Source organism: Rhinichthys klamathensis, unplaced genomic scaffold, assembly GCF_029890125.1.
Source record: "Rhinichthys klamathensis goyatoka isolate OS25496 unplaced genomic scaffold, OSU_Roscu_1.1 h1tg000212l_1, whole genome shotgun sequence".
Lineage (NCBI taxonomy): Eukaryota > Metazoa > Chordata > Actinopteri > Cypriniformes > Leuciscidae > Rhinichthys > Rhinichthys klamathensis.
In genome coordinates, this window is record NW_026606737.1 from 405,488 (window position 1) to 432,393 (window position 26,906).

At 39.7% G+C, this 26,906-nt stretch overlaps 1 protein-coding gene across 1 annotated transcript; it reads left to right on the plus strand.

The window, feature by feature from the left end:
- On the plus strand, nucleotides 1–25,241 carry igfbp2b (insulin-like growth factor binding protein 2b). The gene is made up of 4 exons (XM_056264000.1): nucleotides 1–502; nucleotides 18,378–18,535; nucleotides 22,411–22,551; nucleotides 24,616–25,241. The coding sequence occupies exons 1-4, from the start codon at nucleotides 160–162 to the stop codon at nucleotides 24,772–24,774; spliced, it is 801 nt and encodes a 266-aa protein (XP_056119975.1). The 5' UTR covers nucleotides 1–159; the 3' UTR covers nucleotides 24,775–25,241.
- The last annotated feature ends 1,665 nt before the right edge of the window (nucleotides 25,242–26,906 follow it).

A 26,906-nucleotide genomic window follows, 5' to 3' on the forward strand; every position in this document is an offset into this window, starting at 1 on the left:
GACTAGGTTTTGACGTGATGTCACGTCGGAGTAACATGACAGCAAATAGGACCCAGCAGAGCTCTCCGGCGAACCTCACCTGTCCCCAAACGCACTTTTACTTTTCCACCTGAAGTCGCCTGCAGAATCCCGACATCTGTCAGTCTTAAAGATAAAGGCATGTTTTGTGCATTGCTCTGCAGTTTGTTGCTCCTGCACGGCTCGGTCGGGGAGATCGTGTTCCGCTGCCCGAGCTGCACCGCGGAGCGCCAGGCGGCGTGTCCCAAGATCACCACCTCTTGCGAGATTGTCAGGGAACCGGGTTGCGGTTGCTGTCCGGTTTGCGCACGGCAGAAGGGCGAGCTGTGCGGCGTCTATACGCCGAGATGCGGGAGCGGTTTAAGGTGTTACCCTAGCGCGAATTCAGAGTTACCACTGGAACAGCTGATACAGGGACTAGGACGATGCGAGAACAAAGTGGACCTGGAGCCCACCATGACCAACCAGGAGTCAGGACACAGTGGTGAGTCTCAAGACTTTGTGAACATGTAATGATGCACAGCCGCTGACAAAATATACGCATACAAGTATATCACACGGATGATGTTGCACTTTGATGTCTCCTCTTTTCTCCATGTGTCAGGACTTGGGTAATCAACACTGAGTCAAAAATCAGTGCAGGGTCTTTGTTCTGGCACCCTTTTCTCCACCATCTTGTTTGATTGTTTATACAGCCCCTTTGTTAGATCACCAACTTCTGTCTGAACTGCTTCTGGTGCATCTGCTCATACATGCTTGATTTATATCAGGGTTCTCACAGTCATGGAAAACATGGTAATGTCAGACATTGTCAAAATTTAGATTTCTCTGGGAAAGTCATGAGAATTAATGCAATATTAAAAAGTCATGGACATTTCTGGACAGTTGTTCAAATATTTCATTTTCTAGAAATTGATAAAATAAACTTTTAAAACATAGGCAAATGCCTTAAGAAATAAATAATAGGCTATTTTATTCTTAAGCACTCTACTTATGTATCTTAGAAGGAATACACGAGTTTATATATATATATATATTAATGTGTGTGTGTGTGTACTGGGTTCAGTTCTTTCATTGCTGCAGGTTGCTGCCGATGGGAATGTGGCTGGAAAAATAATGGACATTTCTGTAGTCACTGCAGGCCCAAATTCTTCTAGTTACGTTAAGCTTATCTGGTAGTCACAAACAACTGGAAAACATGGAAATTCATTGTAAAAATCTGTTGGAACTCTGTTATATTTACGTAGGTTAGATGGTGCTTTATCCATGCTTTTATTGTTATGGTCCTTAGGGTGTAATACAGTCAGATTAGATCAGTAAGCAGCAGCAGCCTTAGGCTTTTGAGGTCTGCTTCTTTATACCTGCTTTAGAAGCAATTGGAGATATATAACATTGTTATTGAAACCAAGGTGCAATGGGATGACCAGTGTTGAAATTCAGTTGACCATGGGTCCACTGATCTCCTCAGTAAGCAAACAAATCACCTGTTAAACTGTTGACACTGTGACGTGTTTGCCATTCTTTCTCGTTTTATTCGTATCAGCCTCTCTCTCTCTGTCTTTTTAAAATCCAGTGGTCCCCAGAGAAGCAATTATTTTTTTAAATCAATTTTTTCCAGGGTTTTGACAACATGGATCACTAAACACATTGAGTTAGCCAGAAAACAGTAGTTTCATCCCTCCTTTTTTTACAAGGTTGTACGAGGAAAAAAGGCATTTCTTTGAAACTGAAACTTTCTCAGGGTCAACTATTCCTTTCTGAATATGGCTGTAGGAACACAGTCCTAATGTATCTTGCACAATGCTGCCTTTTGCCTTGATAATATCATTATTCAGATCTCATTTGGGTATCATCAGAGGCCGTCTCTTTTGCTCTAGAGGCCAGGATGAGCGCTTCCAAACCTTTGCCATACAACTGAAATATGTGACCTAGATTTCTAATAAAATAAAGAATTTTCAAATTACTGATGTCTAAACTGTGCCAAATGCCTCTGCTTTGAAACAAATTGGCAGCCGTTATACTGTTGTGTTGTTGAATTTTCCAAGAAATCAGGGGTGAAAGGCTAATGTCGCCCTGCACAAATTGGACTTTTGCAAGCACCATTGTGAATCTGCCCCACTATACTGTCTGAGCATTGTCTGAATGGTGTATTTTGGGATACCAAAAGCAACAGGGTTGCCCAGCACCGGCAATTAATCTGCTCATTTCCAGCCCTTTCCAATGCAGGTTTCTAATGAAGAGAAAATACTGCCAGCTCTAAAGATAGTTCAAATAAAAATTCACCTTTACTCCCCTTCATGTTTTTCTGGCCCTGTATTATTTTCTTTGGGCCTGTTTATACCTGGTCACTTCATGCATTTTCACTGATCGGATAGCTATCTGATATGCCCTTCAAAACGCATTCGAGATGGATTTTTCTTTCCTATGTCTCCCCTTGATTTTGAAACTAGCTGATGATAAATAAAATGGAGCTCATATCTGTTGCTTTCGCTGACGTGAACTCCGTTAAATTTGCATATAGCACAAGATCCTCACACAAAGCTACAGTATGGCTTCAGATTCAGAACACATGAAATATAGTGTATGAGTCGTATGGACTATTATGATACTTTTTTTGTGTGTGTGTGTGTGTGTGTGTGTGTGCAAAAATCACCCTTCAACTTGGACATTTAGCCTATAATCACCTAATAGCCAGTTCACACTGGGTCACTTCATGTGTTTTTACTGACCAGATAGCTATCTGATTTGTTAAAACTGGTCCGATCTTCAGTTCCAGCGCTTGTTCCGGTCAGTAATAAGCACATTGGTCTTTCTTTTCTCACTGTTTTCTGTGGGAAGAATTCAAAATCAGCATCAAACCAGTAAGTCCTGTGAGTGAGTAAGTATGATTACTGAAAGTCATGTGGAAATCTTGCTAGCAAAGGCTAGACCCATTCTGGCCCGGTACTTCTGTTTCTGCTGAAAAGAAAACACAAATTAATGCTGATCTAATGAATAGCGATTATGTTGTCTATTAAGGCTAATTAATGCAGTGAACTCTGAATGAATGTTGCAATTATGAAAACTCACTACAAGGTGCTACATGCAGGACCTCTGATCCTCATCTTTGTGTTCGCAACACGCCGAGAGGTATTCATTTTGTGTTGTTACTGCATTAGTGTGCACTCATCAGTGTAGCCTTAACTAACTGTGGTGATTTGGCACAATGCATCTCAAAAGAAAGCTCATTCTGCACTGAGTCTGTTGAATTAGATTCAGAATCATCTGGCATCATTGCGCTGAGTGTAGATTTGTGCGTGGCCTCAACTGTGAGCAGATTGCACCACCTGTAGTTAGCGTTGTTCATATGTCGAGCGGCTGCCTCAGACATGATCCAGCGTGCTGTAGGACCTGATGAGAGGAACATCTTTAGTAATGACACTTAAGCGGTGCACAGATGCCGACTTGCATAATGCTCCCTTGGCTTTGACTTCGGATCTGCTACAAGAAGTCTTGAATATGTTTAGTCAATATGGATTTCGAAAATAACTATTTTGCAATGTGTGTGAATGACCATTATTCATCTAATATGTTCCTAGTACACATCTGAGGACCTCTATCATTGTGACCTTTAGCATGGAACTTAAAAGGGGCCTATTATGCAAAATTCACTTTTATAAGGTGTTTGAACACATGTGTGTCGACAGTGTGAGTAAACAACCAGCCTATAATGGTAAAAATCCACCCACTCCTTTTTATAATCCCCATAAATCATAAACAGTCTCTCCAAACGAGCGGTTCCAGATTTCTCTCCTAAGAGAGTAGGGGGAAGCTCCGCCCATGACTGGTGACGATCTGCTTTATTAGCATAGATCTCGCCCTGTGTGAGCCACAGCAGTCCGCCATTTCTGTTTCCTCGCTGTAGCAGCTAGAGATATACAATGTCTGTGCCAAAAACATTACAATTGTTCTGTTATTGGATGTACCAATGAACACAATAGTCTCCATAGACTCCTGGCATCTGAGCCACTGAGGACACCGTGGTTGAATTTCTTTTTATGAAAGAAATGTGCCGATGAAATTCGTTAGTGTTATATATTTGCGCAAATCCTTTTACGCCGGATTGCTTCACAAACGAGTGTCAGTTCAACTCTGGGTTTGCACAAAAGTTGTTTCTGAAAGATTTTTTATATTAACATAATGGTAGATGCTAGTCGATGAGTTGAATCAACTTAACTTTACAACAACTACATAAATGTATCCACTACCATTCAGAAACGTCCAGTTTCATTCTAAAAGTTGTAACTTCTTCCTGAGTCTCTCCATCTGTGCCCGACGCTTCTGACAATCCATCCATCCATCCATCCATCCATCCATCCATCCATCCATCCATCCATCCATCCATCCATCCATCCATCCATCCATCCATCCATCCATCCATCCATCCATCCATCCATCCATCCATCCATCCATCCATCCATCCATCCATCCATCCATCCATCCATCCATCCATCCATCCATCCATCCATCCATCCATCCATCCATCCATCCATCCATCCATCCATCCATCCATCCATCCATCCAGACAGACAGACAGACAGACAGACAGACAGACAGACAGACAGACAGACAGACAGACAGACAGACAGACAAGCTGTTATTCAATAATCCACCCCTCAACCAAAGTTAATTTTTTTTTTTAGTCCAGCTTGTGTTTTATTACAAAATGGCGTAATTTTAGTCTGTGCTTCACACAAAATTATCATATGACTCCAGAATACTTGAAATATAGTGCATGAGTTGTATAGACCACTTTTATGATACTTTTTGGGTCTTGGCGTTAAAAAATTCTTTGTGTGGCATAAAAAGCAGCATCAACATTCAGCCTAACTTCATCTATTGTGCTTCATAAAGAATGAAAATCATAATGGTTTGGTAAAGCATGAGGGTGAGTAAATAATGACTTAATAAATACCTTTGAGTCAGCTATTACTTTAACAGCAGGTTTGCTACAAGATGGTGTTATTGTAGTATTATTTATATACTTACAAGATGGTGTTATTGTAGTATTATTTATATACTATTTATATTATTTATTAATATTTTGAATTAGCAATTATTTTTACACTGCTCATTGTGGACATCAGTCAATGTACTTTAAGTTGCTTCTAATAAAATGACACAAAACCTGGAAACATCTGTCTGATAAATAAGTCTGATAAATCGGAAATTATACTGATCAATATACTTTAAAATAAAATGGACACTGGGATTGCAAAGACAGCCATGGGTCATTAGATAAAAGCAAGTAGAAAGATGCAAATGTAAACTTTTGCACCGATTCCCTCCAGAAAATCCAGCCTCCTCGCCACCATAATACCATTGCGGTTTATATCTCATGTTTGTTTTTCAGTCTTTTCCTCTTTCTCCTTGTATCACGTGTTTTGCCCTCGGAACCCTCCGGGGTCTGATATGCAGAGACACGCTCTCTTCAACACCTTTCCAGTGCCTTGGGTGGCGGCGGCTTGTCGAGACCTGTGACACCAGAAAGGCTCCATGTAGGCGCCATAACTTTACTTTTACCCCATGGCATCTGGAGTGTCATGGGTGTCAAACAAGCAATTGAAATAACAAAAAAACTCCTGGGCTCTTTTTACCTCAGGCCATCCCAGACAACCCACCCCACAGACTGGAGAGACGATGAAGCGTCAGCAAAATACACAGTCTGACACATCCAGCTATCTTTCACTACTTGCTATAAATCTGGCTGCCTGCCTGACTGATACACAATTGAAAATGTCAATGTCGACTGCAACAGGTCTACTCACTCTAAAATATCTGGAAAAAACAAATTCTAGTAGCAGTGAGGCTGTATTAATACCTCTCGTCCAGATCATCGCAGGGGGGGGCTTGAGATCATCATGGAGGGTGGACATTATTTCTGTAAACTAATGGTAGCTTACATAGCAAAGCATATTCCTGAGACCCGAGCTTAGCACTGCGCTTAGTTTTATAAGTTTGTTGCTCAACTACTTGTCAAATGCTCAAGCTCAGGCAGTTCTTGACACTCAGGAGGCTGTAGTTGCTATGGTGCCAAGTGAAGATAGATCAACACTGCATGACAAAATGAATCCAAGGCATTTCCTGAGGAAAACTTGACTTCAAGCTGTTTCCTCAAAGTCTAAAACTTAAATGCTATTTGTCAAATTCTAACTGATTATCAAATTGCTTGCTGATGATTAACACAGGAATATATATATATAAATAAAAAGATACAGGTTTGAAATTACAATAATCATTCATATTAACGCATATAACATATTAACCTGTCACTGTTTTCAACTAAAAATAGAAAAAAAAAAAATTTAGCCGTTCATTTACACAACAAAAGTGTTTTGTGGGCATGAAAACGCAAGCTTCTGAAAAGGGATTTCAAAGTGTCTCATCCTCTCCGTGTAAACTATACAAAAACACGAATTTGTGAAAACTGTGACGTCATGCGCATGTGTTTTACATGTTCAGTCTGTAGGCGCATTTTGTATATTGTTATGTATATGTTGATTACTTATTTGTGATTTGTACCCTTTTCTGAATTTGAAGTTAATAATAAAAAAAAAGAAGTATTTTACAGTATAAAAAATAAATAAATAAATAAATAAATAAAGTCTGTAGGCGCATAGCGTTTCTTTACAAAGTAACATCGCCACCTACTGGCCTGGAAAGCATAATACAGTGTCTGTACGTGGAAAAAAGCAAAGGAAAAACTTTCCCGGTTTTAGTACATCATTGTCATGTAAACGCACGCACGCTAAATTTGGATATGCATATTAGTGAAAGAGAAAGTTTTGTTACACTTTGCACTATTGAACATGTCAGTGTTATGAATTTGAAATAACTGTTAATCACAATATATTGATATTTTCTTGTAATGTGAGCATGTTCTGTTTTATACATTATATGTTGTTTGTTGTTATTATAAAAAGTGGACACAGGACTTTTCAATTTGATGTTTATTTAAATGCTGTGATGGCATATTTTCACTGATTTCAGTTATTGAGTTCTTGTTCCGTATATTTACGTGTAACACCTTTGAATGCCTGCATGACTCGTGAGAAACCTATATAGCAGTGCTTCATTTACCGGCATCTCGTACTACATTTTTTGTTGTTGAAATCTGTGTTTAGTATATATAAATGATCAGAAGAAGCACATACACTCAAAAGCAGAATCGAGGACTGAATCTCATTCGTCTGCTGAGAACATTTCCTTCGTGCACAGTGGCTGTTGAATCATCGAGGCTCCCTCAGTAGGCCTCTGATTTATGACCGTACAACATTGCTGTTTAGTCTTTGCATATGCAATTACAGAAAAGATAAAAGAGAGAGAGGGAGAGTTGAAGAGAAAGACAGAGAAATGTGCTGGCACGATCCACTGTATATTGAGAAGAGGCTCAGGGAGGCTAGTTTAGGTTGAATGAAATCTTAAACGCTTTTTCATCAAATGGGGGGAGTGAAAAAAACGGGGAAGTGCTCCCAGAGGATGGTGACAAATTACTTCTCAGAACGATTTTCTTAAGTGGAATCAGAGAGAGTGCGAAATACTAAGACACCGAACAGATGTTTCAATGATGTAGAGGACAGATAGAGGACACCAGTGAAAGTTCCTGTAGGACAGAACAGTAGAAGAAGTGGTAAGCATTGGGGAAATAAGTCAGCTAGCTCTTACAGCTGTTTTCACACTTTGTTTGGACCAAACCCGAGCTCTCTTCCAATGTTATTTTAGTATTTATAGGCCTATAGTTTATTCATATTTTGAATGATCTTTTATATAGGGGTGTCACGATTCTCCAAATCCTCGATTCGATTAAATTTTCGATTCTAAGGTCACGGTTCGATTCGATTCTTACATTTTTTTTTTATATAGGGGTGTCACGATTCTCCAAATCCTCGATTCGATTAAATTTTCGATTCTAAGGTCACTGTTCGATTCGATTCTTACATTTTTTTTTTTATATAGGGGTGTCACGATTCTCCAAATCCTCGATTCGATTCAATTTTCGATTCTAAGGTCACGTTTCGATTCGATTCTTACATTTATTTTTTTTAAAGCCGAAACCAGACAATCAGGATGCTCTCTGTCTTACATGCGCTTCATGAGGCACATACGCAAGGTCTCTCGCTCTCTCCCTCTCTGCGCGTGCGCGTGCTATACGGTTTGGAGCACAGTTTTTTCTGTCTCGCTGTCTCTTGCTCGCTCACTCTAGATTCCGGGAGATTTTAAAGGGATAGTTCACTTTGAAATTAATTTTTGGTATGTTTTAGCTTACCTCAAGGGCATCCAAGATGTAGGTGTCTTTGTTTCCGCAGTAGTTTCAATTTTGATATTTTTAGGTCAAACCGTTCTTGTCTGTCAGTCATATAATGCAGGTCTATGGTCACTCACCAACTCAAAGAGTATGCACAGAGAAGTCCAAATTAAACATGATTTAATGACTTTCCAACGCTTGCACAGACTGAAGCGTCCGCGCCCTCAGATCACTTGGACGTGGCTGTGGTTACAAGAGGTAAAAACTAGGGATGCACGATATTGGATTTTGGCCGATATTCGATATTGGCCGATATTTTCAAACTAATTTTGCCCGATGTCGATACCGATATATTTGTATTTTTATATACCGATATATAAGTGCACAAAAAGCTTATTAAAGCTTCTTTTAAAGTTCTCAGTCAAGAGCAGTGAGTGATTTCCTCTTTGTGTTTTGTTGTTTTATTAACATTAAAGGGATAGTTCTCCCAAAAATTTTAATTGTCATCATTTACTCTCTCAAGTTGTTTTAAACCCAAATAAATTTCTTTCTTCTGTTGAAAATAAAAGTTATTTGGAAGAATGTGGCTAACCAAACAGTTGCTGTACTCCAGTGACTTCCATACAGGGACGTGCGGTCAGGGTAGGCAGGGTAGGCAGTGCCTCACCAAAGGAAATGCTGACATTACATTTATTAATCCCAAGAGCTTTATTAATTCACCACATTATTAATTGCATTTATTTTATTCCAAATATTAATTTTTGTAACAAAAAAAATCAGGAATACTTATATAATACTCCTTTTGCCATAGTTTGCTCCTAAAAACCATTGTTTCATGCAGGAAATTCAAGGCCATGGTCATTGAGGCAGAGGTTCGCAAGTGCCTCTTTGGTCCATAGAACGTAGTTTACGGAGATGTGCGCATGCGCAGTCAGTTCTCATGCTGTTTTGAATTATCAACATTGAGGCAGAGACCGAGACTGCTTCATATCACGTGATCCACTCGCTCTCACTCAATCCGCGATTCTGACTTTGCTCTGTATGCAGGCAGCGATGTGGTGATGCCTGATATTAACTTGGGTTGCTAAATTACCTGAATGAATATACAGTCAGTGGGTTAACTTTGTTTTAAAAAGTGGGTGGGACAGGTGTATGTGTGTGCGCGTATGTGTGTATAAATGAATGAATCACGTGAATAAATATATAGATTTGACAATTTGATGTCCATGGTAGATCTAATGGTCCAGTGGTAGAACTTTTGCCGAGCATGTCAGAGGTTCTGGGTTCTAATCCGCACTCGTATATATATATATATATATTTTTTCTCATCAAAACCGAATATGTTCATCAGTGGTTGTATTATATTAAGCAGGGACACGTTTGTGTACATTTTTGTTTTGTGATTTCACCGGAACGAACAAAAAGTCTCCGAAACGGATTGAAGCGCGCGTGCATGTGAAGACTGCGTGAGCCACGAGATACACTGTAACAGCGCCACCGATCGCAGCGGCAAATAACGCCCCTGTGAATATGCCACATTGATAGGTCACAGCCTACCCATGACAAGACTTCACAGCACGTTACTGCTTCCATAGTATATTTAAGCACAAGAAAGAAATGAATACAGGTTTGGAACAACATTAGAGTGAGTAAATAATGACAGATTTTTTATTTCTGGGTGCAGTATCTCTTTAAGGACAAGCGGCAGCATATTATTACTGTCTCTTTAAGAACTGCACGCGACGCGTCTAATATACACGCAGTTGACAAGTAGATCTTCTCTGTTTGCTTTCACTTTAGACATAATCAACTTTATGTAAACCTTGTGTGTATTTGACAGTATTAGCGCAATAAGACTCGAAAGATAACTTAGTCCAGTATGCAGGTGCTGTGACAGGCTTTGGGTGTACGCGCTCAGAAAAGCGCATGTTAGAACAGCGCATCAGCACGTGAATGACATGTTTAACTAGCAAGACTTTGACGCACATGCAAATAATGAACTTTTGTGAATTGCAGTGTCCCGTGAGTGTAACTCTACCTCTGCGTTTACATGTGATGTGATGTGATGTGAATGTACGTCGCGTTGTACAGTATGTTGAGATGAAGGCGCCAGAATTGAACTGATATAATGCACGATACTTTGATTTTTCTTCAAAAGCACGATCAAAAACCGTGAGACGCACACCCCTAGTTGGAAGTTTAAGTTGCTGGCGCTCATGCTTCGTTCACAGTCGTCACGTGCGCATAGGAAACACGCCACCCTATCGGCAAGGCTCATCGGCAGAAATATTCATATCGGCCGATGATGGTCATTTTAAGCTTTTATCGGCCGATACCGATGTTGTCCCGATATCATCGTGCATCCCTAGTAAAAACGATATAAATACTGTTCGTTTTCTCACACAAACCGCTCGTTTCGTGTCTTAGGCCATCAATGTGTACTTACATTTATGAGTCATTAAATCATGTTTAATTTGGATCTGCAGTTGCCATGCTATCTTTTGAATGGCTGTAGCTAAGTTAGAGGAGGTTGACCAGACTCGCAGCACTTCAACATGCGTGTTTTTTCCCGCTTGGCACGCCGACCGGACGTGACATGGGGGCGTGGCAGCATCGACGATTCCATTTTTTAATTCGAAGTTCGAGATTTTGAATTAATTTCGGTCGATTTCGATTTAAAATCGAAATCGTGACACCCTTACTTTTATATTTATATTATCAGTTTTCAGTTTAGTTTAAAGGGATAGTTCACTCCAAAATTCTGTCATTTATTACTCACCCTCATGTCGTTCCAAACCCGTAAGACTTTTGTTCATCTCTGGAACACAAATGAAGATCTTTCTGTTGAAATCTGAGAGCTTTTTTGTCCCTCCATTGACAGCTACGCAACTGACACTTTGAGGCTTCAAAAAGTAAAGAGACACGATCTCTTTATATGATGAACATATTGAATTTAGGATTTTATTGACATTCATCAACTCACACATTAGTTGTGGTAAATGGAAGCTCAAGCATGTTAGCTTCACATGCGAGAACCAATGAGTTTCATTCTCGTGTTACGCAGCACGTTTGTGCTTCAGCAAGAACCAATGAGATTTGAAGTTTCTTTGATGAGCCGTTGTGCTCTGTAATGCATTTCTCCTCCATTTTGTGTTAAAATATAGCATTCTTTGCAGAATTCAAATGGGTCCGATACGTTTTCTGGTATACGCCAACTCACACATATGATCTGCTCTGTGCTATCAAGTCTCTGGACCGGAGCAGACTGTGTGCGCACTGCAGCGTTTCACGTGACATTAACGTGAAACAAGACTTCATTCGCCCCAATGGAAAGCATATTTACACTGCCTGAATCATTTCCTGTCCCCTATATAGTGCACAGTGCGCCATTCACCATGTAGAAAATAGTAAATGTGTGAACAAGTGACCGATTTCAGCCGCAGCTTCAGCGTTTATTTATGGTGTAAGGAGCGGGATGCTTCAGATACTAGAGAGCATTTGATTGGACAGAAAATCTGATGAGAAGCTGAAGTGCAGAGTGATGATGTCATCCAAATCATTGATCCATATTGGCAGAAGTGAGAGACTGTAAGTTTTGAATGCTTATATCTTCTAAATGAGAATTTCATTTTTGGAGCACACTAGCTTATAGATTACAGGAAGGCTAACATATTCATACTAAAAGCCAAAAAACTTTTTGATTTCAGGGGGACTTTAAACTCTATTGCAAGTATTCGTACGATGTGCCAGGCCAAATAAAAGCTGTATCAAATTTGAACTCCAAAAACCTCTTGTACATGCCCAAGGGAAGCCAATCTGAACTCACCAAAACCAACAATTAGTTTTTGCAAAACTCTCCCACACCTGGTCCTGTTTTGCCGGACACTGGCATAGCTTTCCTGTGAGTCGTGTAGTTCCACAGAAGAAAGGAAATTAAATTACATTCTACACTGTTATTTCGTGCCGCCGTGGTACAGGGAGTCCTTGAAGTTACAACCTTTACAAAAGGCCACATGGTTATGCAAGTAAGAAAAAGCGCCAAATACAAGCCGGCTTCTCGGGCATCACAGCTGCTTATGTTTTTCTTGCATTACTTTTTTATGCAGACACATTCTGAGAGCCAGCGTGCTCACTGCAGCCTGTTTGGAAAAACAACATGGCTGCTCGGCTCCCTCTTCATAGCCGTGTGGGTTGAAAGAGCATTTTCTGTAAATGTTTAACCAGATGGGTAAACTGCGAAGAGGTTTCAATCAATGTCAGTGTCTTTGGGTTGTTTTCCCAGCATGCAGTGGGCCTCAGTTCATCCACAAATTGACCATAGCTTACTGGTTACAAGAGCTTCATGTTGCATGTCGCAGAGTGCATGTTTGTATATCAGTAGATTGTGTAATGTAAACCAATACAACCAGTTATAATCCTGCCGTCAGACCTCTGCATTTCGATAAATCCTGGAGAGAGCCTGCCATTTAAGCTCATTAAAGAAGTATGCATAGATTAAACCAAATCAGTAGTGAAAGATTTGAAGTGTTTGATTATGGGTGGTTGCATACAACCAGAGCAGAAATGACCTTGAGTTGTTTTTCTTTTCAGTTTTCCTTATAGATGATATATGTAATGATTATTCTATCTGTATGATGTTTTTACGGATTTTTATCATGATTATAGTGATCACATTTCATATTAAATTAAATGGTTTTACTTGTCAGAAAATTAAGTGGTAGTTAAATTAGTTCACTAAAAAATGAAAATTCTGTCATTAATTACTCATCCTCATGTCGTTCCAAACCCGTAAGACTTTTGGTCGTCTTCAAAAGGTCGTAAAACTAATCCAGATGAATTGAGCGGTTTAGTCCAAATTTTTTGAAGAGACACGATCGCTTTACACTCACCTAAAGGATTATTAGGAACACCATACTAATACTGTGTCTGACCCCCTTTCGCCTTCAGAACTGCCTTAATTCTACGTGGCATTGATTCAACAAGGTGCTGAAAGCATTCTTTAGAAATGTTGGCCCATATTGATAGGATAGCATCTTGCAGTTGATGGAGATTTGTAGGATGCACATCCAGGGCACGAAGCTCCCGTTCCACCACATTCCAAAGATGCTCTATTGGGTTGAGATCTGGTGACTGTGGGGGCCATTTTAGTACAGTGAACTCATTGTCATGTTCAAGAAACCAATTTGAAATGATTCGAGCTTTGTGACATGGTGCATTATCCTGCTGGAAGTAGCCATCAGAGGATGGGTACATGGTGGCCATAAAGGGATGGACATGGTCAGAAACAATGCTCAGGTAGGCCGTGGCATTTAAACGATGCCCAATTGGCACTAAGGGGCCTAAAGTGTGCCAAGAAAACATCCCCCACACCATTACACCACCACCACCAGCCTGCACAGTGGTAACAAGGCATGATGGATCCATGTTCTCATTCTGTTTACGCCAAATTTTGACTCTACCATCTGAATGTCTCAACAGAAATCGAGACTCATCAGACCAGGCAACATTTTTCCAGTCTTCAACTGTCCAATTTTGGTGAGCTCTTGCAAATTGTAGCCTCTTTTTCCTATTTGTAGTGGAGATGAGTGGTACCCGGTGGGGTCTTCTGCTGTTGTAGCCCATCCGCCTCAAGGTTGTGCGTGTTGTGGCTTCACAAATGCTTTGCTGCATACCTCGGTTGTAACGAGTGGTTATTTCAGTCAAAGTTGCTCTTCTATAAGCTTGAATCAGTCGGCCCATTCTCCTCTGACCTCTTGCATCAACAAGGCATTTTCGCCCACAGGACTGCCGCATACTGGATGTTTTTCCCTTTTCACACCATTCTTTGTAAACCCTAGAAATGGTTGTGCGTGAAAATCCCAGTAATTGTGAATTCCAATTGTGAAATACTCAGACCGGCCCGTCTGGCACCAACAACCATGCCACGCTCAAAATTGCTTAAATCACCTTTCTTTCCCATTCTGACATTCAGTTTGGAGTTCCGGAGATTGTCTTGACCAGGACCACACCCCTAAATGCATTGAAGCAACTGCCATGTGATTGGTTGATTAGATAATTGCATTAATGAGAAATTGAACAGGTGTTCCTAATAATCCTTTAGGTGAGTGTATATGATGAACAGATTCATTTTGAGCTCGGATTCTTGGTTTTGAAACGTGAGTCAAGTGAAGGTCTTTTTAAAAAAATAAATTAGCTCCTGTTTAAAGGGTAAAATATTGGTCACTAATATCGGTTCAGAAATGTTATGTTAGTATATGATGTTGCTGCTGTTGTTGTAAAGTACTTCAAAATGATAAATACTACTATTATTAGCATTCAAATGTCTTAATGTTTCCAAGGTCTTAAAAATGCAGCCTAACCAACACCGCGGGATAGATTTTCTCACAGATTTTGAGTCAAGGGAAGTTCTTTTTTTTTTTTTAAAGCTGTTTAAAGAGTAAACTATTAGTTATTAATATTGGTCCAGAAATGTAATGTTGGACCGGTTTTTTTTTTTTTGGTACTGAATCCATTGTGTTTGTTTTTTTGCATTTTTGCTTTGTCCACCATAATTAGATGTTTTTTTCCCCCCACTGAGCTCAATACATTATGGGATTGCCTGTGTTTTTGAAAATCAACACAAATTTTGTTGGAACAGGTTTTGTGCCGGACGTATGTCAATGATGCCTCAAAATGCCTCTACATAGACCCTACATAGATATCTCACTAGGTTTTGGATCAGAGTCAGTATGTAAATTCACAAGTCGCACTTGACTTTTCAACAGCATGTCATGCTTCCTTGGGAGAAGCGAGAGAGAAACCGGCCCAAGCCCTGAAAAGAGTTCCTGTCCACTCCCCAACCGCACAGCCCACACACTAAGCCTTTGGAAAGAGAGAGGAACTGTGAGTGGGAAGTGTTGCTGGTGTAGGCGCAGGGATGAGAGTGTGGAACAGGGATGCTTCTGAGGATATGTAATGGCAGGTGTCTGCTGAAGCACGCCCGCCAATAATGTCTTCAGTGAGGCAAACTCTGGCGAAGTCACCCGCTATTTCAGACACTATTCTTAGGTCTGTTCCTCACAATTGGGCTTGAAACTTTAGACCACAGTATTCAGTGCTGGACAATGCTCAGAGCGATCACCCTCCTTCAGATCTCTAGGCTCATTCTTACCCTACGCTGACATCATGCGAGCAGCTCTGGGCTCATTGCCTGAGTTTCTGCTTTTTAATGTCGATGGGCCAGACCTAGAACACATCTGAATGCAGGCGAGAGTTTCATAGGGCCAGCTAGAGTCCAAATGACCCGCTTTGTGCAAGTGATGTTACCAAGAGGTACATGTAAAGCCTGGGACACACCAAGCCGACATCAAAGAACTAGCTGCGATGAAAGCTGACAGTGTTGTCACCTCTCCTTGGCTGCGTCTCGGCCAAAAAGCTGCACTTGAACACACCTAAAGGACTAAAGGTCAGGTGACTGTCAGCTAGCATGTGCGCTCTGCGTCTGTGTGCAAGGAAATATCTGTCTATATCAGCAGGGTATCAATAATAGTCTATTTTTGTCATTCAAAAAGGGAAACCAAAACTAGGGCTGCATACAAAACCGCAAACAAAGCAGCGCTTGCTTACCATTTTGAATATCAATCACGCTGATCACTTTTTTCATTCTAGTCGGCTCATGTTATTATGAAAATATTCATGCATTCAATTGCTCAGGTAAGATGTTGTAAATTATAACAGCCTTCTGTCTTGACTTCTTTGCTCGCTTTCATCACTTTCACTTTTATTCTCGTGCACTGACTCGTTCGCGAAGTTGAACATCCAATCAGAGTTCTCTCTCTCTCGATTCAACATGCTGAATCGGCTCAAAAAACCTGATGGCGTCAGACTAGAGCCAACGGTGCGGAAGATTAAACCGAAAAACGAAGCCGACCAACTCTCAAAAACAGCCTGACGTCTGGCATAGTGTCCAGGGGCCTCATTTATAAACGTTGCGTACGCACAAAAGAAGGCGTACGCCGCTCTCTACGCAATAATTGGTATTTATAAAAAGCAAACTTGACGGTAAAATGTGCGGTCCTTCACGCAAGCTCTGACCCAGCCGTACGCACAAAAACGGGTGAAATGAGAAATGGCGACACCGTCGGCAGATGGAAGAAACACGTGAAAGTGTGTGAAACTGTAGACCGTTGTGTAAAATAAATGGCAATACTGCCTCTCATAAATAACACGAAGACTTAAAGCAAGTATTACAATTAACAGCCTACACGAACACCCGTTTGATCGATCTGCAACAGAAATGCAAATTAACACATATTTGCAAAAAGAAAAGTGAAATATGTTCTGCAATAATATTGGCATGTTATACAATTCATCCTCATACATAAGATGGTAAACAGAATGAAATGTACAAAACTGATATTCCCGCCAATGTGTCCGTCTGGCGGAGCAGATATAGCTAGATAGCTAGTCAGTCAGATAGATAGATAATTAGGGAGAGATAGATAGATAAATAGATAGATGTATTATTTGTCCACTGGGGAAAGTTGTTTTCATAGTAAAAATATCTTCATCAGCTACGGAATCATGGTAGGCCTATTCATGCAGGTATTTCATGCATATGCCTTTAGTTTGTTTTATTTTTGATAAAATAACGTATGACTTATGTCTCAACCATTCAGAAAGCTGCAAGAAATTACATTTGCGCTGAACTATTTCCCATTTCCAAGTAGATTATAACCGACATCTGTAGCTTGTCATTTCTTTTTTATTTCGGCCACAGTCCGAGGTTGTGAGGCTACAGCATACGGCGTCTGCAACCTTTTGCCACTCAAGTGCCTTTTTGGCATTAGTAGGCTAATGCCCACACTGTGCCCTCCAAACAACATTTTTTCTCCTCTTTTCCACCTCGCCAACGATAACTTCTACTTCACATTGAGTGAAGTTACGTTTTTTTGATTACCTCTCTATGTTTGCCATGATTTCGCAATCGATGAATATTAACTTGTGGGCGTTTCACGGACTATTTATGGGCAACTATGGGCGTGAAATGAAGCCGCAAAAGCTGCGCTACATTTAGAATTGATTGTGATTTATTAAGGGAAAAATGCGTAGGATGTGCGTGCGCACGGTTTTATAAATCCAAATATTTCTGTGCGTACGCACGTCCTATGTTTCATCCGTACGCCACTTCTGACGCAAATCCTACGCAAAGTTTTATAAATGAGGCCCCTGGCCTCAACTTATGTTAAAAATAATTATTTACTCATTTCGTTCCATTTCGGTTTTTTTTTTTTTGCAGAAGAATGCAGGATTCAAATCATTTACTCACCCTCATGCCATTCCAAATCTGTATGGTTTTCTTTCTTCTGTGCAACACAAAAGAAGATATTCTGAAAATGTCCTTTTTTCCCATATAATGAAAGTAATTTTTGGGTAAACTCTACTTTTAAATAAGGATAAAAGTCTGCTTTTGTTATTAGTAGTTCACTTGTGATTTGCCAGGCATGGTTTGACTTAAAAGGCACATATCTCTTCACAGGCCTCTGTGCCTATCCGAATCAGGAGCTGTCTTTAATCCCAGCCTTTAACTTTCTTTCTCTGCCATGCTTTGATGCACTGCCAGGACACTGATCCAGGGTTTGATTTTATTGACTAAAAAGATTGCTTGCGGTCTTTGACCTGAGAACAATAATACAAATTTCTATAAATAATATGTCAATTTGTTAAGCAACATCTAACCTGATAGAGTTGTGCAGCATTCAGAATGTAATTTCTGATTTTTTTACGTAATATATTTCACTTTTCATTATTAATTACATACAGTGTATGTGTGTGTGTGTGTGTGTGTGTGTATATATATATATATACACACAATATTGCATTGTTAGAGAGAGAGAGAGAGAGAGAGAGAGAGAGAGAGAGAGAGAGAGAGAGAGACAGAGAGACAGAGAGACAGAGAGACAGAGAGACAGAGAGAGAGAGAGAGAGAGAGAGAGAGAGAGAGAGAGAGAGAGAGAGAGACAGAGAGACAGAGAGACAGAGAGAGAGAGATTCTGAATTTTGCCCAAATCCTGTAACCTACTCTTCCCTCCTTCAGGAGAAGTAAATAGCACACGCTCCCCTCTGATGAAGAAGACCAGCAAAGAAAACAACTACCAACACTACAAGGAAATGGCTGTGAAGCAGCATCACAACAGTAAGAGGAACAGGATGTTCAGCCCCCAGGATGATCTCAAAACGCTTCTCCCCAAACAGGTGAGTGTCCCTCTGTGAAGAAGTCACAGCACTCTTGAGTACTGACGAACACTAAAGCGAGTCATATGAAACTAAGGGCCTTTAGATTAACACAGACAATGATGGACCGATTGAAATAAAGATCTGTATTCACCTTGAATGTCATTGTGTTCAGTACGGCAGTGCCCTCTTCTGGTTATCAGACTAATACACCACATACACAACAGTATGGGCTTACACAATACACACACACACACGTTTACGTAGCTATCTAAATGGGGACATTCCATTGATGTAATGGTTTTCATACTGTACAAACTGTATATTCTATCCCCTTACACTAACCCTACCCCTAAACATACCCATCACACAAAACTTTATGCATTTTTACAATTAAAAAAAAACTTTTAAGTACTTTATTTTTATACCAGATTTACAAATGAGGACATTCCTAAAGGGAGCTTTTTGGAGATTTTGTCAGGTTTTGGTCACTTCTGGGTACAAATTTGTCCCCAAAATATAGTTAAGTAGGTACACACACACACACACACACACACACACACACACACACACACACACACACACACACACACACACACACACACACACACACTGTCTCTCACTATGGCATAGATACGCTCTTTTCTGTATCAGCTGAACATGAATTATCCTAACACAGTTTTCTGGGGTTCAGATTTACGGTATGTCCTTTGTACAACCCTCTAAATTTGATGTCGCTATAATTCTGTGGTCTGAGGTTGTTTGTCAATGTATAATTTATTGCTCCAGTATGTTATTTTCATGATTGGAACTGTGCAAAAACAGCTGTAAGCTGTTTTTCGAGTGTTTTTCATATCAAGGCTGTTTCTGGTGCCACTTTTGCTATGTTTTCAGTTGAAAACATATGATAATTTCCTTAGTTACCTAATTAACCAGCGATTTCTGATGTCTAAAACACTACCCGGTGATAGCAAACAGTCACAATCGGATTGCCAAGACAGAACAAACGGCTCCCGCCTCTGCTGAAACAAGGAATGGGCCAGTGCTTGTCGAATTTGGCCATCACACAAATCCACTGAGTTAATTAACTTTTCTTGGAATTGTACCATGCTTTACCTGGACCCTTAAATCCTTAGCCAAGTGACCACTACAACAGGACCTCACCCCAATCAGCATCTCTATCAGGCATCATCTACTGCTCTTAGCCAATAGACACATTTTCTTGCTAATTTACTTTAGTTGGAAAGTCGTTTTTCTTTTTTCATACCTTTTTAGGCAGTTGTGGGCTAATGGTTAGAGAGTCAGACTTGTAACCAGAAGTTCATGGGTTCAATTCTCAATACCGGCAGGAAACGACTGAGGTGCCCTTGAGCAAGGCATCTAACCCCCAATTGCTCCCCGGGCGCCGCAGTGAATGGCTGCCCACTGCTCCGGGTGTGTGTGTCCACGGTTTGCAGTGTGTGTGTGTTCACTGTTCCTAATCTGTGTGTACTAACTTGGGTGGGTTAAATGCAGAGGACAAATTCCAAGTATGGGTTCCCATACTTGGCCTTCACTTGACTTGACTTGACTTCAAAAAAATGTTTTAAGTAAAACTTGCTGAAGTAAATGGTAGGTCTGTTAGTTTTCGTAATTTTCCAAATGCGATTTAAAATCGGCATTGACAGGTATGACACAGTGTCAATTGCCAGTTGGCTGGTAACATTTTTATGAATTCTAACAATGCAATATTGTGTGAACAACGCTCAAGACAGTTGAAGGACCAGCACTGAAAGTTTAAGCCTTGCCAATTTAAATATTCGACCGCAAGAAGACGCGAAAGGGAACTCAATTCATTACTGGTGCCTGCATTTTGAAGTTTTCTGTGCGCAAACATCCGAAGTGCGCTCAGAAAGTCACGTCTCAGACAGCGTGCAAAAACTGAATTGAGCTCTCTTTCACATCTTCTTGCGCTTGAACAGACAAATTATGTTAAAACACCTGACAAGTATGCTCGTATACATAGTTATGACTTAAGTTTTTGTAAATAATTGAGAAAGAAAACGCATGTGTATTCAGTTAGGATATATTGGATCTGTGCATTAGCTCTTAAAGTGACAGCAGCCTAATAGTCCTTCTGTTAATGTTAATCAAACAACAAAAGGCTAATAAAATCACTCTCTGCTCTAGATTAAATAATTTGTAACATTTATTAGGATTAATCTGTTTCGTGGCTGGTAAAAACAAATATTTGTGGCCAGTACATTTTCTGAAGTCACCGGCCATTTGCAGGTGTGGCAAAAATGTAGTTTTACGCCCTGGTTTTGCATGACAACTTATTTAGATCGAGCTTCCCCATTTTACATTGTCATATTAGCATATCCTCACTATTTAAAGGACGCCTTAAGCGCATTGATGAAAACAGCCCTATGTCCACTCATATTTTCGTATTCTATTGTGCAAGAAATAGTTTGGGAAAAGACAATCGATGTGACCATCAACAAACAACAGCTGAGACAACATTTATCTGTACTATGAAGCACTCTGGTTCTGGTTTTGCTGACCTGAAAGCTATAGTAACTACAATAAAAACGGCTAAATGATATGTTGATAAAGCAAATGGATGTTGGAAAGTACTAAAATAAGGTAGATGCAATAAAAAGAAGAAGCCAAGGCAATAAAAATTCAAACCAGTGATAATGGTAGGGTAATAAAAGCCAAACCGAATAAACAACTTTTCTGTGGGGGTCATAAATCAGTAGTGTAACCATTACATATCCCAATGAAAAGCAGACATTCAAGGAGAATGTCAGGGTGACGGCATGTTCGATGACAGCAGGGGACTGTTCACTGCTTTGTGATGGAACACTTTTCATCCGCACGGTACGGATAAGATCCCTGGCAGGCCCTCTTCCCCCAGTGCCCTCTTATCCCGGGCCAAGCAGGGAGCAGCCATCATGAGAGATACAGGGAAAAAGAGAAGGAACGGGAGACAAGAATGGTCTTTGATGCTGATGCCTGTCCTTGTTGAGAGGTGGGGAGGTAGAACCAGGCCAGAAAATTAGCTGGAGTACGAGATTAATATCAGCCACATAAATGTTTCATGAAGCCGCCGGCTTGCTGTTTATCTCACTCTCCTTATATGAGTGTTTCTTCGAGAATTTTTATTAAAACTAACTCTTTTTTTTTTATATGAAGGTCAAATGAACTCTGTCCCTTCATCACATGTTTGCTACTTTGATAGTTATTTTTGTGAATGCCTGTTATGTTAATATTTTATTATATCATAAAAAATATGAATTATAGTTTTTAAACTAGAATCATTTAAATAGAGTGAAATCATCATAAACCATTTCAATATGAATTGCTTGAAAATGATAAAGATTGTAAAGATGTAATGTGTGAAGAAAACTTTTAATCAAGGTAAATATCACACATCAACAGCATATTCTTTTTTACATTTACATTTGTTTTACGACTTACAAAGGAGATTTCTGATGTCTAAAACACTGCCCGGTAATAGCATAAACTCACAATTTTTTTTTTTTTTTGCATCTCAAGCTGTAATCTTGTGCATTTAATATAAAAAGTGTGAACATATTACTTAATTGTGTGTATTTAGGATACATACAATGCTAACTATGAAATTAGCCTTGGCAAGACAAAAGAGATTGCCATTTTATTCCAAAAACGTCATTTTCATCATAGAATGCTATTAAACAATTTGAGATGTGGTGGAAATGTTAAATTAGAAAATATATGAAAATGACAGAGTTGCTCTGTATTTTTGTATGTCCATTTCTGGACATTGTTAGTATACAAATTAAACTAGTGAGAGTCTAAAAAAGTGTTTTAGGCTGTTTTAAGAGTTAAAGAAACACTCAAATATATGTTTGTATGTCTGTGTTGTCTTACAGAGCCAGTGTCAGCAGGAGCTGGATAAAGTGTTAGAGAACATCTCCCGAATGACGTTCCATGACAACAAGGGGCCTCTGGAAAATCTGTATGACCTGAAGTTTCCCAACTGTGACAAGACAGGACAGTACAACCTTAAGCAGGTGAGATGATCTACACTTACCTCAATATTTCGAAGACAGTGGTAGCTTGTCAATGCCCAATTTTAATATACCAATTGAAATGCATCAGATAAGTTACTATGTACATTTACATTTATGCATTTGGCAGACGCTTTTATCCAAAGCGACTTGCATTGCATTCCAAGGTACACATTTACATTCTTATTATTTACATGCTTTCCCTGGGAATCAAACCCATGACCTTGGCGTTGCAAGCGCCAACGCTCTACTGTTTGAGCTACAGGAAAGCTGTAAATGAAATTAAAGTAGTTTATGAAGTCTTTTTGTCCTTTGTCAGTTTGAAATGTTTTACAGGTCACCTGGTACATTGGCCAGTAGATTAGAACAACACGTACCCACATTTGAATGGCGGCGGGTGTTAATTTCACTATAGGGCAATAGGAATATGAGACATTGCACAACCTTTCAATCTGCAGCAGCCTGCTGTTTTATTATCCAATTCCACATGGAAGGTTCAATAATGACACAAAGATGGAGCCAACGAGAAACTGTGTATAAAACATTCCCACATTCTCTACAGAAGGCTGTTTTATCAAAGCCAAGGCAACCGTATCTGAGCTGAGAGTTACAAGCTAATGAAAATTTTGTTGAATGACTAACCTGTCTGTGGGGTGGCTTGCCCTTCTTTGTAGTGACGTTCTCAGAGGAAAGAGAATCACTAATGAGAACTCTTTTGTAATCTCTTTTATATCTTAATGACCTCTCTTACACATCCCTTACAGCCTGATGAGATAAAATGAGAAGCAAATAGATGGATACTGTTGAAGGTTCTTAGGTTCTTGAGAAAAAATGTCATACCAAATGAGATGCCAAAGTCTGCTATTAAAAGTGATGAACAAATGATCTGATCCACCTACCTACATACATACATTATTTAGCTCTAACTCTTAATGTATACTGTATAGTTACCATAGAGTTTATATATCTATATATTTATACATACACACTCATACACACACACACACACACACACCAACCCGATCTCACGGCAATTCTTACGAATTTTACGAGGTGGCTAAATCGTTCAAATTCATGCGACCTCACTCGTACGAATTCATGCGATTTTTGCTAAATCGTACATATTTTACGAGTTGCTCAATTCGGATGAATTCGTACGAATTACCTACTCCTTACCCCGCTCCTAAACCGACCCATCACTGGGTTTAGACATTTCGTACGAATTCGTACGAGTGAGGTCGTACAAATTAGCCTTTTACTAGCCTAGCTTTTACTGGTCGTGAGAAGGCGTTGACACACACACAAATATATATATATATATATATATATATATACAAAGCTATTGTTTTGTCTATTGTCTAGGCTCTTTTTTATATCATTTTAATTGTATATAATATAATTTTATATTATGTTTTTTTATAATTGGCTTTTATGTATACTTTGCAATATGTATGCAGTTATTGATTAGTTATTCAGCATGTCATGTACTTTATTAGATTACAATTTTAATCTACTGACAGCCCAAACAAAGGAATTTTAAGAGAAACATTTTGTAGACAAAGTTGACATTTTGCTGACAGAGTTGATAACTGAGAACTTTGTGAGTTAACAATTATGGTATAATATTTCTATGTCCTGACATAACACGTTGCAGCTTAAACCAGGACAAACATGTCCCAGAGATGTAAATTGGTATGTTGTTTTGACATGCAAACCCTGTTCCCAGGGCTCAAAACAGTGTACCTCACCACACTTAATTGTTTTGTAATCATCCTGTTCCTCTTGCGATTACTGTAACTGTCAGTTTTTGTTCTTTGCCATTGGAGGACAAAATTGAGAATCTGTTTTTTGCCTATTTTGGGTCTCAGCGTCAGCTATGTCCAGTTCAATTATGACCTCATTTTGGGAGTGCTCAGTAGGGGTCAATGAGACGTGCTGGGCCAAATGAGGCGGGAGGGCTGTTTTGGGCCAGTGCCTCCACCCCGTACTCGCCCAAGAGCTTCATTAAGCCCCCAACACCCACCGTTTCCCCACCCCTCTCATCATCTTCCCTCTCTTGTATTCCAGTGCCACATGTCCAACCACGGACAGAGGGGCGAGTGTTGGTGCGTCAACCCCTACACTGGTGTCCAGATATCCTCGTCCCCCAAAGTGAGGGGGGACCCCAACTGCAGCCAATTCTATGGCGGTCCCGAGCTGGAACCGCCCACCGCCCAGCAGAAATAGACGCTCCATCAGGGAGATGCACCGGGTCACAAACAAGGATAGTTAAAAGCGAGTACAAGAGTGGTGTGCATGTGTGTAATTCTGTACATGTATGTGTGTGTATTTTTGAAATAGTATGATCTGCATTGTCAATAGGAGTGTGGAAAGTCACATGCCAGCAAAGACAATTCAAGGACAGGTAGTTAAACTTCTCAAATCCAGATAACTGTACTCCAAATTTAACCCTGAGTTATTGTTTTTTTCTGCCTATTTATAGGCTCATCTGGTGCCTTTTAATCTTGTGACTGAATCTGGTTGCGGGGAGTCGCTTGTACAGCATTTGCAGCTGTTCGGTGTGAAGATGTGTCCGTTTAATTCTCTCTTTTGTTTTTGGAGACCCAATAAAAATGGTTGCGCATTTATAGCACCGTTGGTCACCAGAAACGGATTATAGAAACTGCAAATGAACAAAAGTAGGAGTTTGACTTCCCAAATTATGAAACCAAAAATTGTGACTCGTTGACAGAGAAAGCGGAGGGGTCGTGATTTGTTGCCTGATTTGAGAGGACCTGTGCTTGAGAGGCTGGAGGCCATTTTGACTACTTGAGTACCCGACTGATAAATCAACCTTGAGTACTCAAGTGCCGTTTGTAGATATGCATCAAACTGGCGTCTTTTCCGCATGAGTGTTGCATTAAGACCATGCATTCAAAACATTTTAAAAATGTGTTTCTAAACCACTACTTTTGTTTCCATTCAGTTGCCTCGGGCTGAAAGTCACCATGTACGCAAGTTGCTAAGCGGGGTCACCGCAAATCGCCATCCCTCTAACCAATCAGAGTGCGAAGTACTAAAGGCCTAAAATGTGACAGAAACAAAGGAGAAATTGAAAAAGAGGCTCCATTTTGGCACATATTACTGAACTTCAATCAGCATCATAGGTTTTGAAGTTCACGCAATTAAGTGTATTTTCATAATCGATAATTGCTGTCGCTTCCAGGTACTCAATATCTGGCCATCCCTGCTCCTGGCGGCTGATAGACTTCTGTTCTCATGGTCTTTCGAACATGTGCTAGAATGCAGGTGGTGTATGTGTGTGTTTGTAGAGTGGGGATCAGAGTTTACTAATGATGTGCTGACAGAGGGCTTGATTTGGACACAGGGCTGACATTGACAAATGTGATATAAAGTGGGATAAGTGCCTATAAATAAACACAGGACTGCCTGCAGTGCTAGTGGGCTGTGCCTCACTTTGCTTCACTCTCGTCTGCAGAGGGTTGTATTTTGCCCAGTGTAATGTTTGAATGTGGAGTTGAAGAGTTCTCTGAAGGAATGTGAAAAAACATAATTTTTTTACTCTTTGGATAGCCCAATGCAACACATTTGCAAAAGCTTGAAGTTAGTGAAAGTATATGATTTATTCTTGGGTCACAATTGTAACCTGTGGGGAACTGCAGGGTTAGGCTCAGTTGGTCCAATAGAAAATTGCAAACAATAAAGTAACATACAATTGTGTACAAAAGTCTGAACCTTGACCCTATCCAATTCAAAATCTAATTAAAATCTGAAAAAAATGAATGTTTTAGGATTCTGGGGTGAACAAATAAGTGATTTGATTAAAAAAACAGTATAAAACTATTGTGAAATATTATTACAATTTAAAATAACGGTTTTCCATTTTAATATATTATAAATGAATTATTTCTGTGATGGACAAGCTGAATTTTACTTGTTTTTATTTACGCCATTACACCAGTCGTCAGTGTCACATGATCCTTCAGAAATCATTCTAATATGCTGATTTGCTGCTCAATAATCATTCATTATTATCAATGTTGAAAACAGTTGTGCTGCTTAATATGTTTCTGGAAACCGTGATACGTTTTTTTCAGACTTATTTGATGAATAAAAAGTAAAAACAAACAAAACAAAAAATGCATTTATTTAAAATTGAAATCTTGTCACTTTTCATCAATATAATGCATCCTCGCTGAATAAAAGTATCATATTTCTTTAAAAAAAAAAAAATCTTAATGACCCCAAGCTTTTTTCAAATCAAAACTAAATGGATAGGGGCAGTGGGATTTAATGGATTAAATTGCTCTGTTAGCAGGTGTGATCTGTAACAGGCTGTTCACACGAACAGTGGTTTT

What these genes read in the sequence shown, in the direction of transcription:
- igfbp2b (XM_056264000.1), top strand. Translation starts at nt 160, where the DNA reads ATGTTTTGTGCATTGCTCTGCAGTTTGTTGCTCCTGCACGGCTCGGTC. An exon ending in CCAGGAGTCAGGACACAGTG is followed by an intron (nt 503 to 18,377) that starts GTGAGTCTCAAG and finishes TCCCTCCTTCAG; the next exon opens with GAGAAGTAAATAGCACACGC. An exon ending in GACAGTACAACCTTAAGCAG is followed by an intron (nt 22,552 to 24,615) that starts GTGAGATGATCT and finishes CTTGTATTCCAG; the next exon opens with TGCCACATGTCCAACCACGG.